Below are 12,511 nucleotides of genomic sequence, written 5' to 3'. Positions count from 1 at the left end.
TCATTTGAGACAAATTCATATAAAACGGCATGTTTTATATCGTTGTTAGAAATGTGCAAACATGAAAAAAAATCTCAATGTAGAAGTTAAATCAGTTGCCAAGTGTAAATCTAAATGTTTAATGTAAATCTAAGTGTTAAATGTAAAACTTAATGTGAAATGTGAATCTAAATGGTAAATCGGTTGACAAAGGGGAATGCTAAATGATTAGAGATTCTAAAAAGTGGACATCACAATCACGAGGCCCCGCCCACCTACCCCACCCCCCAAGGTTTTCTGCTTCCTCGGTTTCTTCATCACTGGCAAAAGTAAGTTGACATACAGCATGCTGGTACCCTCAGTGAACCTCTGCTATTTCAAGTTTGTCAGTTTGGACTCGGAGCGATCCCGCCATGTCTTGCTTTTCTCGTCGTCTCACTCACTGAGCTGCAGTCTGTGATGAGGGCGGGGCCTCGTGATTGACAGGTGCTGACCAGCCCACTTTGCATAATGTCTAAACATTTAGTTTTACACTTGGCAACCGATTTAACATTTACATTTAGATTTAACATTTACATTTAGATTTAACATTTACATTTAGATTTAACATTTACATTTAGATTTAACATTTACATTTAGATTTAACATTTACATTTAGATTTATTTTTAATATGTACACATTTTTAACAATGATATAAAACAGGGCTGTCAAACTCATTTTTAGTTCAGGGGCCAAATACAAACCAGTTTGATCTCAAGTGGCCCATGTACAGATTTTAGGCGGGAAATGATTTAAAGTTATTAATATTAAAAGAAGAAATGACGAACACGATCAATTTTTTGGGAAAAAAAAGCAATTTCAACATTAATGTGTCCTAATTTGCGCTTACAGGTATAAATGATAAATAAAGTATATTAGATCGACAATATCTAAGCATTAAGTGACCTTAAACTCACATTTTCTTGATATTATGAACAATTATTTAATTTAGTATAATAATTTGAGGAAATTTGCAGGATTTAAATTTTTGTTTTGTTTTTTCATCATTTTGAGATTAAGAAATGACTGCCATCATGTGATGTAAGCGTGGAGGGAGTGAGATTTCTAGAACTAAATTATTTTGTCATTTACACAATGATGCATATCTTTATTCTGTCATTTTTACTTTCTCCTGGGGGCCGAATTTGTTGCTCTAATGGGCCGGATTTGGCCCCTGGGCCTTGAGTTTGACGTGTGATATAAAACATGCTGTTTTCCATGAATTTTTGTCTCAAATGACAGAATTTTTTTTGCTAAATGTTAAACAAAAAGTGAGTTTTTACATGCGACTCCCTATAGAATTCTTCCTAACTTTTTAATCAGTTTTTAACGTGTTTTTTTTTGTTTAAAATATAAACAGAAAGTGTTTGAAGAACTCTGGAACAACTTAGAAGTTTGACTTTCTGTTAAATCCAAACCAAAAAACAAACATTGCCTTCTCCTCCTGTGAGGCAGAAAAAAGGACAAACCTGTTGCTGGGCAACCACAAAATCACCAAAGTGATGACGACAAACAGTGAATTCAACCAATGAGAGACTGAACGTGTGTTTCCATTCACAGGTTCACACACACATTAACCTCCTGCATACTCACATTTACACTACCATTCCTTTTCATCACCTGCACTGTCTGAATTTCCCTTTAATAGAGCACACATGAAATAGCATCTATTAAGCCGGTGGTTGATGATTAAAAAGGTATTAACAGGATTATCAGGTTGCTACCATATGGTTCAAGAAGCACTAAAATCAATGAGGTTTTTTTTTTTAACCAGGCTGTAGCGTTAATATTTACTTTCTACACAATAAAAAAACATCCAGAAAGCTGATTACTGTTGTTTTTCATGTTTGTTATTAACTTCATTCAAAAGAAAAAGAGAGAGATTACCTAATGAAGATGTTTTACTACTAGAAATTAAAAGAAAAAAAAACTTTTCAACATTCTGTGTTATAGAAGCGTTATGGTTGTTGTAATCTACAAAGTGAAAAGCCAAACGTTTGTGAAATCATAAAGTGCAAACAGATGATTGAACTTAATCTTATGGGAAACAGGTCAAAGCTGCTAGAGAGTTTCTTGCTTTTTTTTAATCAGATAAAGACACAGTGAAGGCCTCATATCAATAAATCAAAGACCATTTGTTCCAAGAAAAGATTTGTTTTGATCTTCACTGTAAACGTTCTTGTAATGTTGCATTGTGGGATGTGGAGTCCTGCAGACGGATGCGTAAAAGTGTTTTTTGTTCATTCTTACTGTGATTAGTTCATGAAAACGTCAGAAATGTGTTGGGAAGTCACATCTCTATCGTATTTAAACTCTGAACTTAAGTGTTTTTTTAATTAATCATTATTTTTTGCATTTAGTTTGTGATTGATGATGTTGAGGTTAACGAACCTACATTAATAATTAATAAATAATATTTGTTTCTTAAATACCGGCATTTATTATCACTATTTGCAATGGTCTGCCTTACTATCTGTGTTTATTGAACATAAACAGGAATTTAAAGTGAAACTTAAATCTAATTTTAGAATGGATGTATGTTGAGTGGCTCTGTTTTGTTTTCAAATAATGTTTTTTTTTTTTTTTTTTTTAATATGCTTTTGTATTTTATTTATGAGGATTATGTGATTGTTCTGTACTTGTATGTTATTGTTGTCCCTGTGGACCTAGAGCTGGTTACTAATGTACCAGCTAATGGGGATCCTTAATAAAAAAAAATTGGGCAGTAGTTACTGTGTGTCACACCAAAGCAGTGGTTCTCAACCTTGGTTGAACACAGACATGAACATTGAAGAACAGTCACGTGGAGACAAGGCCATCGACTGTATAAGGGGGAATAAATCTGTGATAACCACATTTATTTGATCAAATCTACTGTTATCCAGGAAGTTTATTAATATTTGCGCCCTAGTATATAGTCATCTTAATGATGTAAATCATTGTTTTAATCAAAAATAAAATGGGTTAAAAGTGACAAAAAAAAAAAAAAAAAAAAAAAAACATTATTTGCCAGTTTAAACTGGCAAATAAAAAAAAAAAAGTTGAAAATCAATGTGGACATTCTTATAGGTCACTGAAGAAAAAAAAATATATCTGAGGCAAAACAAAAAAAAAAAAAATTCATGCACTTTTTTTTCTCTCATTATGCTGACTGTGCAAAATTCCTGACAGGAAGTTTGACAAACTACTTAAACTATACTTTAGAATAATTACGGATGACTGATACGCGATACAAATCTCATGATTTCGATTATCTCACGATATGACGATACTGCAATTATCGATATATTGGTTAGAAATCAATCTATGATAATCTATGACATAACAAGAAAAAAAAAAGATTAAGTTAAAAAATATGATTTTTATTTCATATCTCTGAAAGACAATACATTGAAAAAGTGTCCTATGAACAGTGACACTATTCTAGTGCAACATTTCTGTGAATAAGTGTCAACATACCAATGTAAACAAATAAGTTTCTCCAATAGTGCTTTCTGTAAACAAAAACAGTGACACCATTATGGTGCAATATTCCAGTAAACAATATATTGGTTCCTTCAACAGTGACAACATTTATGTGAAGACGTACCTGCACATTTTAGTGAAAAAGCAGAAAAGGTTTTGAAAAAAAAATAAAGATCAATACTTAGCGCAAACATATTGATAATCAATCGTACGAAAAATTATCGCCATATATCACCGTATGGAGATATCGTCACACTCCTACTTTTCAGGAACTAACAGTGTTTTAGTCTGATTCAATCTGCCGTGTTAATAATAGTTTTGCAAATGTCATTTAAATATCTGCAAAATGGTGACTTGTACCTATGGAAGCCTGTTTCCGCCACTAAAAAAAAAAAAAAAATCACCAAGGAAAGTCATAATTATGGAAAAGAAAGTCATAATTATGAGATAGAAAGTCATAATTATGAGAAAAAAGTCCAAATGATGAGATACTTAAACACATTTACAGCAGCTTGTTCATGTGTTGAGCTGACACTGAGAGATGGCTGATAAGACTATCAAAGACTACTTTAGACAAATGATGAAATACTTTGTTTGCTTGCAAATTCACATTGAAATATGCTGAGTAAACGCAACCTTGAAAAGATACTAAGCAAAAAGAGGCTCTGGAGTCGAAATGATAAAACTGATGTGGCTGAAGTAGCTCAGTTTATTGGACAACAAATGGAGATTTCTGCTCAGTGCCATGGGTACAGATGGATATACCAAAAATGTTTCTATCTCATAATTATGACTTTGTTTCTCATAATTATGACTTCCTATCTCATAATTATGACTTTCTTTCTCATAATTATGACTTTACAAACTCATAATTATGACTTTTTTTCTCAAAATTATGACTTTCTAACTCATAATTATGACTTTCCTTGGTGATTTTTTATTTTTTTTGTGGCGGAAACGGGCTTCCATATGTACCTGTAAGCGGACCGTATAAAAATGGAGAATATGGTTTTCAAAATCCTTAATGAAAAAAAAAAGTTGACATGTGCATGATTATTTTTTTTAATTATTATTATTATTTTTTTTTTTACCTCAGATTTTTTTTTCCAGTGTCCCTAAAAATGTCGACATGACATAGATTTTCGTCTTTTTTTTCTTCTTTTTTTTTACCTCTGGAAAAAAAATGTCGACTTTAATTTTCTACTTTTTTTTTTTTTTTTTTTTTTTGAAGTGAATGAGTTTTTTTTTTTTTCTTCTTCTTCTTTCTTTTATACACTTCTGTAGGATGACGTGAATTAGTTATAAAACAGTATTTTCCTTAAATCTCTGAGCAGGATTGTGAAGGGGTCTGGGTGTAACCCCCTCCCCTCCCCTCCCTGCCTGCTCCTCCTCCTCCTGCTGCTGCTGCTGCTGCTGCTGCTGCTGCTTAGGCCACTTCGCCAGATGGTGCAGTCTTTTCTTTTGTTTACCCACCGCCCCTGAAGTTTACACTAACCTTGACTACACGGCTATGAGGACAGCATCACGGCTACTCACACACCGGTAAGTCCCTCCTGACGACACACTACTTTTTAGTCTCAACGACAAAAAAAAAACAACAAAACAAAACAAACTAAAACCCACCTCTCATTACGCTATTCCTACGATTTTCTTACAACTCACTCACATTTTAGCCAACTATTGTCCGTTTCTCACCGGAAGCTGTTCCAACAGTCAAATATTGTTTATTTTAAAACGTTGCAAAGCTATAAAACTCAAAACTAGTCACGCTGTGTTTTGGCACCTGTGGATAAAAAGCTTTTCCGCTACTTTTTATTTCTGATTTCTCAGTCTAACTTTGGCCAATTTGGTCCCCATAACTGTTGGAGTGCGTGATTGACAGTCCCGCTTAACCAATGACAGCTCAGAAAAGTCTGTGTACAGGGCCGTTTCCATGGTTACGCACCGACATTCCATAAAGCTGGAAATTGAGGGGCGGGGCGAGTGGATTAAGCACGGGTGGTTGCGCTTTAAAAGTTTTAGCTAACGGGAAACATCAATGTCAACTAAACACGACACATTTCGACATTTAAAGCACTTAATAAACGTTGTTTAAACATATTCTACACCATATTATGATGTTTCTATATTAACTGTAACCTTACAGCTAACTTCTGCTAAATTCTGAATAAAACTGATTCATGAAGTGTTATGATGAAAATCATAATATGTGACTTTAGTTTTAAACTTAATGCTATTTATTAAGTGCTAATGCTAATATATTAAGTAAAGCTCACTTTTTCTGTAAAAAAAACAACAACAAACAAACAGGTTGTTGAAAATATTCTATACCGACATTCCATAAAGCTGGAAATTGAGGGGCGGGGCGAGTGGATTAAACACGGGTGGTTGCGCTTTAAAAGTTTTAGCTAACGGGAAACATCAATGTCAACAAAACACGACACATTTCGACATTTAAAGCACTTAATAAACATGTTGTTTAAACATACCTTACAGCTATGTTGTTAATAAACATGTTGTTTAAACATATTCTACACCATATTATGATGTTTCTATATTAACTTTAACCTGACAGCAAACTTCTGTCAAATTTTGGATAAAACTCAGGATTTATTGTTGGGTTATGATTAAAATCATCAAATGTGACTAGTTTTAAACTTTATGCTATTTATTGGAGTTACGTAGATGACCACGGCTTGAAATATTAAGTAGAGCTCCCTTTTCTTCTTCTAAAAAAAACAAAACAAAAAAAAAAAACAAACTACAGACACTTGACCTTTGAAGATGTGCTGTGGTATCTGACATCACCACATTTACAGTGGATCATAGGTTACCAGTCATTTTGACAGATAGGGTCATAAATAACCTGTCATAATCTATTTTTACCCATCACTTTATTTTTTAAATAATAATAATAAATTCAATAGGAATGAATTTTCATTAATTCTGACTTAATAATTGCTTCATTAATTAAAATCTGGTTAATATGACTCCTGCAGTGGATCGTTATTGTTTTTTAATGTGAGGTGGTGTCCTCGAGCATGAGGTGACACATGTTTTACAGGTAAAAAAAGAAGCATCAGATGCTTTGAGGTGTAGCTCTGATGCTCAGGCACATTATTGAAGCTTGTGGACAATATTTAGCATCAACATTCATCAATTCCAGCTCCCGTAGCTTCTGTAGGTTCAACCTCTCCTGCCCTTTTAGCAGCAATGTGCTTTTGCTAACCTGGGTCAGCAGTTTTTTTTCTTTTCTTCTGGAGCGTTCTAGGTAAATACTGAGTAAGTCAAACTGAGGACATTACCCAAGAGCTTAGGTTTCCTACATGCTGTAGCTCAGCAAATGCTGTAGCACTCACAATATCACTTATTACGCTTATTTAAATTCATATGTTTTCCACTAATCCTGCATATAGCTCAATCTCTGTCATGAACCAATACCTGTTTAACTTGAAATGTCTCACACACTAACAGCAGCACTGACAGTTATTCACTCATTATCTCTTCATTGTTCAGAGGTCAACCCGTTATGACTGATCGTTGCATCTTAACGCCACTTACAAAGCTGTTACACACATAAGGATAATCACACTGCTTGTGTCTCCCTTTACTTCCTTTCCGACCAAAGATGGAAAACGCCAGACAATTTTATCTTTTATAAGTTTGTCCTATTAGATTATCCTGTGATCTGAGGTGTGTTAAGTGTGAATTTGTCTCAATAATGTTTATGATTCTTGGGGCCGACAAATTTAGTGAGGGGGGTATGTGTCGATTTTTCTTCCATTTTCAGCTTCCAATATCTCAGGAACTACACCACATAGGAAACTGAAATTTGGTATAGTAATACAGCTCCACCTGCTCTCTCAGAATATACAAAAAGATCTGCTATACATCCTATCTGGTGGACGTGCCAGCCCCTTAAAATTGAAAAAAAGTTTGTTGGGGTTTCAGGCTTTTACTGTACCATCAAACTGTTTCCTGAGTGGTGTAGTTTATGAGATATTGGAAGCTGAAAATGGAAGAAAAATAAGGATGTGCAAAAATCTCAAAAAGTATTTATCTGATCAAACTAAAAAAAATACAGTCTGCCTATCGAATAATCACTGGACAATTGGTAAACGTTTTAGAATTTTTTTTCGAACCAGGTGCGTAAGATGTCCTGAAATGACATGGAATGACTCCATTTCAAAGTTGAAAATTCTCTGAGTTCAATCGAGTTCAGCGGCATCACTTTGAAACATCTCAAACACAGTAAGCTGGGACGATAGATTTTTTTTACCCATATCTACTGAGTAGGAGCTCTGACTTCAGGTTGCGTTCCAAGTCACTTTTTCCAGTAGGAGGTCAGAAATCCAAAGTTGCGAATTGCTAAAACACAGCATTGGATCACATTGGAGGAAGATCTGTGGTGGGACAGAGTGTGTGTGCGTGTACGTGCATGCGTGTTGAAATTATCACAGCTCTCACACACACAGTACAATCAAAACTGTTCTATGCATCATTTTTTAATCTTAATGTGTGGGGTTTGTAACAGATAAAAAAGTCTCTTCAGAATGATAAAACAATTTTGTGTGAACCCTGCTTAAGGCACCTCTATCAAAAACCAGTGTGGCAGTGTCTGTCACTTCCTCTTTCAGTCTGGCCCAGTAGATCATATGTTTACAAGGCAGAGTTTGCTTTTGCATAGAACACACGAACATGAAGACTAATGTGACCAGTATGTGCGCAAACTGCCTCGTCTTGCATTTCCAAAAAACTAGTCTGGGAATTGACATTTTCATTCTGCCCTTTTGTGTCTCAGGTGCCCTGCCTGGAGCAGATCGTAACACCTGGATGAGAGCGTTCGCAAAGCTGTGCCAAAACTCAGACCAGCGTCTCATTTTTCTGATGCGTTTACAGCAGCTCCTCATTTCTTTGTAGCAGTGTGACGGCAAAGTTGTTCCACTGGTGAACATACGCCAAGTGTATTCTTCAGCTTCACACGATGAAATGAACTACGTTTCAGTTTAGTTCTGTACTATTAGACCTCAAACATGGAATACAGAAAATAGCACAACAAATCGACTCGTGCAGATGCCAACGTAAAAGCGTACAAGCTTTTGTTTCATCTGTTTGAGATATAGGTAATAGATACGTCAATGACAACACATGGGCCCAGTGATGGGTCTTCAAACCCGGGGACACAAGCAAGAAAGAAAGCACCAATAGAGGGTCGACTGAGGGTCTCTGAGTGTACAGGAAGGGTTCCTAGAATGCTGGACAGATTGTAGAAAAAGCCTGAACCTGTAAGAGTGTTAAAGAAAAGAAATGCTTCAATCGATGGCCTAGCCCAGACCCTGGCTTCACAAAAACCACATCTGTGTTAGAAGTGAGTGTCGGGACGGAAACTTGGACTTAACGGGTTGTCCGTTCTTCCTTTGTGGATCCCGACCATGGACAGCAGGAAGCTTCCCAATACAATGTCCAGGCAGATGGATCCATCAAAATGGCGGCCCAGTGATGGTAGCGCGCTTAATTTCCCCCAACCTCCACTGCATGCCTCGTCTATCCATCAGGGCCGCATCCGAGCTGTGGAAGTGGCCAGAGGTCGGACGGGATACGGTTTCACATTGTCGGGTCAAAGCCCGTGTGTCCTCAGCTGCATTCTGAAAGGTAGCCCGGCCGACTACGTGGGTTTGCGTTCCGGAGACTACATCCTTTCTGTGAATGATATCAACGTCTCCAAAGCTTCGCACGAAGACGTGGTCAAACTGATTGGACGTTGCACTGACCTCCTGAAGCTCGTCATCGCTGAGGGGGAACGTCCTCGGAGGCACCACCACAACACTTACCAACGCACGGGCGGCGGCCGTCATCACAGCAGCAACATGATGACCACCACATCCTACATGGACTCATGCTCCAGCGATGAAGAGCTGGATGGTTTCTATGACAACGGCGTCAACAATAACAACAACAGTAGGTCAGTGAGTAGCGCCCGTGCAGGATGGTGCAAACCCAGACTGGACTCTAAACAGCACGGCATCAACCGGGCGGAGAAGGTGGTGGCAGAGCTGCAATCTGGAGGGATCTTTAACATGATATTTGAGAACTCCAGCCACTCCTCCAGCAGCTCAGACAAGGACCGGCCACGTGTCGCCTCATCGTCCAAGCCACGCCCACAGTCAGATCCAGAGTTTAATCCCTACCGAAACTCTTCTCGTTCCCAAAGTAATCCCAATCTTCTCTCTGAGGAGGAGATGGCCCAAGTCCTCAACGACGATTCAGTCTTTCTAGATTCAGACTTTCAGCACCTGAGTCTGCACCACCACGAGGAGCAGAATGTGGATGTAGAAGATGGAGGAGACTTAGGCCTGGAGCCCAGTGAAGGTATCCTCAACGTGGGGATGATCGTTGGTTACCTCGGCTCCATTGAGCTGGCGTCCACCGGAACAAACCTGGAGAGTGACAGTCTGCAAGCTATCAGAGGGTGCATGAGGCGCCTCCGAGCCGAACAGAAGATTCATTCTTTTGTCCTCATGAAGGTAAGAGAAAAATCTTTCAATTTAAGATGCATTAAGAGAATTTATAGTACCATACCTAACCTTTAATAGCAACTTTTAGCCAGCTATTCTAGGTGACCGTGGCTCAGATGGTAAAGGGGTTGTCTTCTGATCGAAAGGTTTGTGGTTTGATCCCAGTGCTATACCTGCAGAGGTGTAAAGACTACTGATATAGCTTACTCAAGTAGAAGTACTGTTACTTGATTGAAATTGGCTTTAAGTACAAGTAAGTCATACATAAAATACTCAAGTACAAATAAAAAGTAGCTCAATTAAATAGTACTCAAAGTAAAAGTTACTAGTTACTTTCACCCCCATATATTTATTGTTGGTAATATATCTTGCCACTGTTCCCTTGCATACAGTAAACATCTCATGTATAAACTTAAAAAGGAAGAGACAAGATCTTGCACAATTAATTTATTTTCCACAAAGGCATCTGTATAAAGTACAAGGTTTATCAAAATATACATTTCTTAAAAAGAAAAAGAATAAAAAACCACTAATGAATTCAATTCAAAATAAGAAAAATTCTTAGGCTCTAAGTATAGCTAAAGTTATGAACTCTAAAATAACTGTCATTCCATGCTGTTTGTGGTGCGGTACATTACGTTTAATTTGATTGCAAAAAAATAAAAATTTACTCAGTAATGGTTGGGTGTAGAAATGTAATTGATTACTTTACTTCTTTTAAAACATACTTAAGTACAAGTAAAATCATTTTTTCAGAAATATACAAAAAAAAGTACAAGTACCCATAAAAGCAACTCAATAACAGTAAGTTGAGTACTTGTAATCCGTTAGTTTCACCTCTGTATATAGGTGAATGAGCCGATATCGTGAAGCTCTTTTGGACTATTTTGCTATACAACTTAAGTCCATTTACTATTTACAATGTATCATTTATTCTTGTCTTTTTCATCTTTACTTGTATCACATTTGAACACGTTGCGTTTTCCTACCAGGTGATGCATGACAGCGTGCGCTTGTGCGGCGACCGAGGACACATTCTGGCTACTTACCCAGCAGAGAAACTAGCTTTTAGCGCGTGCTGTCCTGACGATCGACGATTTTTTGGTCTGGTCACAATGCAAGCCACAGATGAGCCTGATGATCATTACTTTATTCATGGACGAGACGAGGCCAGCTGTTTGAGGACTTCCTGTCACGTGTTCATCGTGGACCCAGAACTCTGTTACCACCAGGTAAAAAAACAAAAGATGGCGATGTGATGTTTACACAGAAATGCAGTGGTCAAAGTCAAACTCATTCAGAAATGGGAACTGCAGCGGCCATAAACATGTACTTGTTTGATCCGAGGGCCACATTATAAGAATTCTTGTCAGTCATTTAGAATCTTACAAAACTGAACATTATTATTGTCATTTTTGTTCATTTCTGTTGTTGTTTTGTATGTTTTTAGTGTCATTTTGTGTGTTTTGGTTATTTTGTGTATTTTTGTTGTTTTTTGTATGTTCTTTGTATCATTTAGTAAATTCTTCTCTCATTTTGATTGATATTGATATTCTTATTGTGTTTCTGGTGTTATTTTGTGTATTTTCCCCTCATTTTGTGAATTTTTGTGTGTTTGTGGTGATATTTTGTATATTTCGCTAATATTTTTTTGTGTTTCTGATGTTATATTGTATATTTTTCTTTCATTTTGTGTATTTTTTGGTATAATTTTGTGTGATTTTTTGTACTTATTTTTTTGTAATTATTATTATTTTTTGTATGTTCTTAGTATCATTTAGTAAATTCTTCTCTTATTTTGTCCGTTGTTCTTATTGTGTTTCTGGTGTGATTTTGTAATACTTTTTTCTCATTTTGTGTATTTTTTTTGTCATTTGTGTATTTCTGTAGTCATCATGTATTTTTCAGAGTAATTGTGTGTGTTTTTGGTATCATTTTGTGTATTCACACTTTTTGTGTATTTTTTTTTGGTAATTTTTTTCTATGTTCTTTGTATCATTTATTAAATTCTTCTCTCATTTTGTCTATTGTTCTTCTTGTGTTTCTAGTGTTATTTTGTACATTTATCTGGCGTTTTATGTTTTTTTGTGGTTGTTTTATGTTTCTGGTGTTATTTTGTACATTTTTCTATAATTTGTGCAATTTTGTTCTCGTTTGGGTATTTTTGTAGTCTTTTTGTAGTTTGTTTTTCTATTCAATTTTTCATTTTGTGTGGTTTCAGTCAATTTACATGTTTTCTTTTGGGGACCACACAAATTTTGCCTGGGGGCTGCATGCGGCCATTGCTCATGTCTGAATTAATCATTGAAGCGCCTTTAAAAACAAATTTTATTGGTAATAAAGAAGGAAAGTGTCATTTGATAAGAAACTAAAACAAGAATTTAAACATGAAAAATGTCTAATACTGTATATTTTGGACATTCCTTTACATTAAAGAGAATAAAAAAACTTCTTTCCTGCATCTTGATACAATAACTGTCATATGATATCTTAGACTTCACTGAGACCTAGG

At 36.1% G+C, this 12,511-nt stretch overlaps 1 protein-coding gene across 11 annotated transcripts in view; it reads left to right on the top strand.

The window, feature by feature from the left end:
* The first annotated feature begins 4,905 nt into the window (after positions 1–4,905).
* Positions 4,906–12,511, top strand: part of rgs12b (regulator of G protein signaling 12b) — an 84,927-nt gene continuing 77,321 nt past the window's right edge. For all 11 annotated transcript variants that reach the window (XR_003674514.1, XM_028453790.1, XM_028453806.1 and 8 more), the window contains exons 1-3: positions 4,906–5,026; positions 8,286–10,008; positions 10,992–11,231. Coding sequence is in view for 10 of the 11 variants with exons in the window: in XM_028453790.1 (XP_028309591.1) it covers positions 8,917–10,008; positions 10,992–11,231 (1,332 nt within the window). In the remaining variant the exon portion in view is untranslated. The remainder of the gene's footprint in view (positions 5,027–8,285; positions 10,009–10,991; positions 11,232–12,511) is intronic.

Source organism: Gouania willdenowi, chromosome 1 (genome assembly GCF_900634775.1).
Source record: "Gouania willdenowi chromosome 1, fGouWil2.1, whole genome shotgun sequence".
Classification (NCBI taxonomy): domain Eukaryota; kingdom Metazoa; phylum Chordata; class Actinopteri; order Blenniiformes; family Gobiesocidae; genus Gouania; species Gouania willdenowi.
The sequence above is the reverse complement of the archived record's forward strand: the minus strand, read 5'-3'. Positions and strand labels throughout refer to the sequence as shown.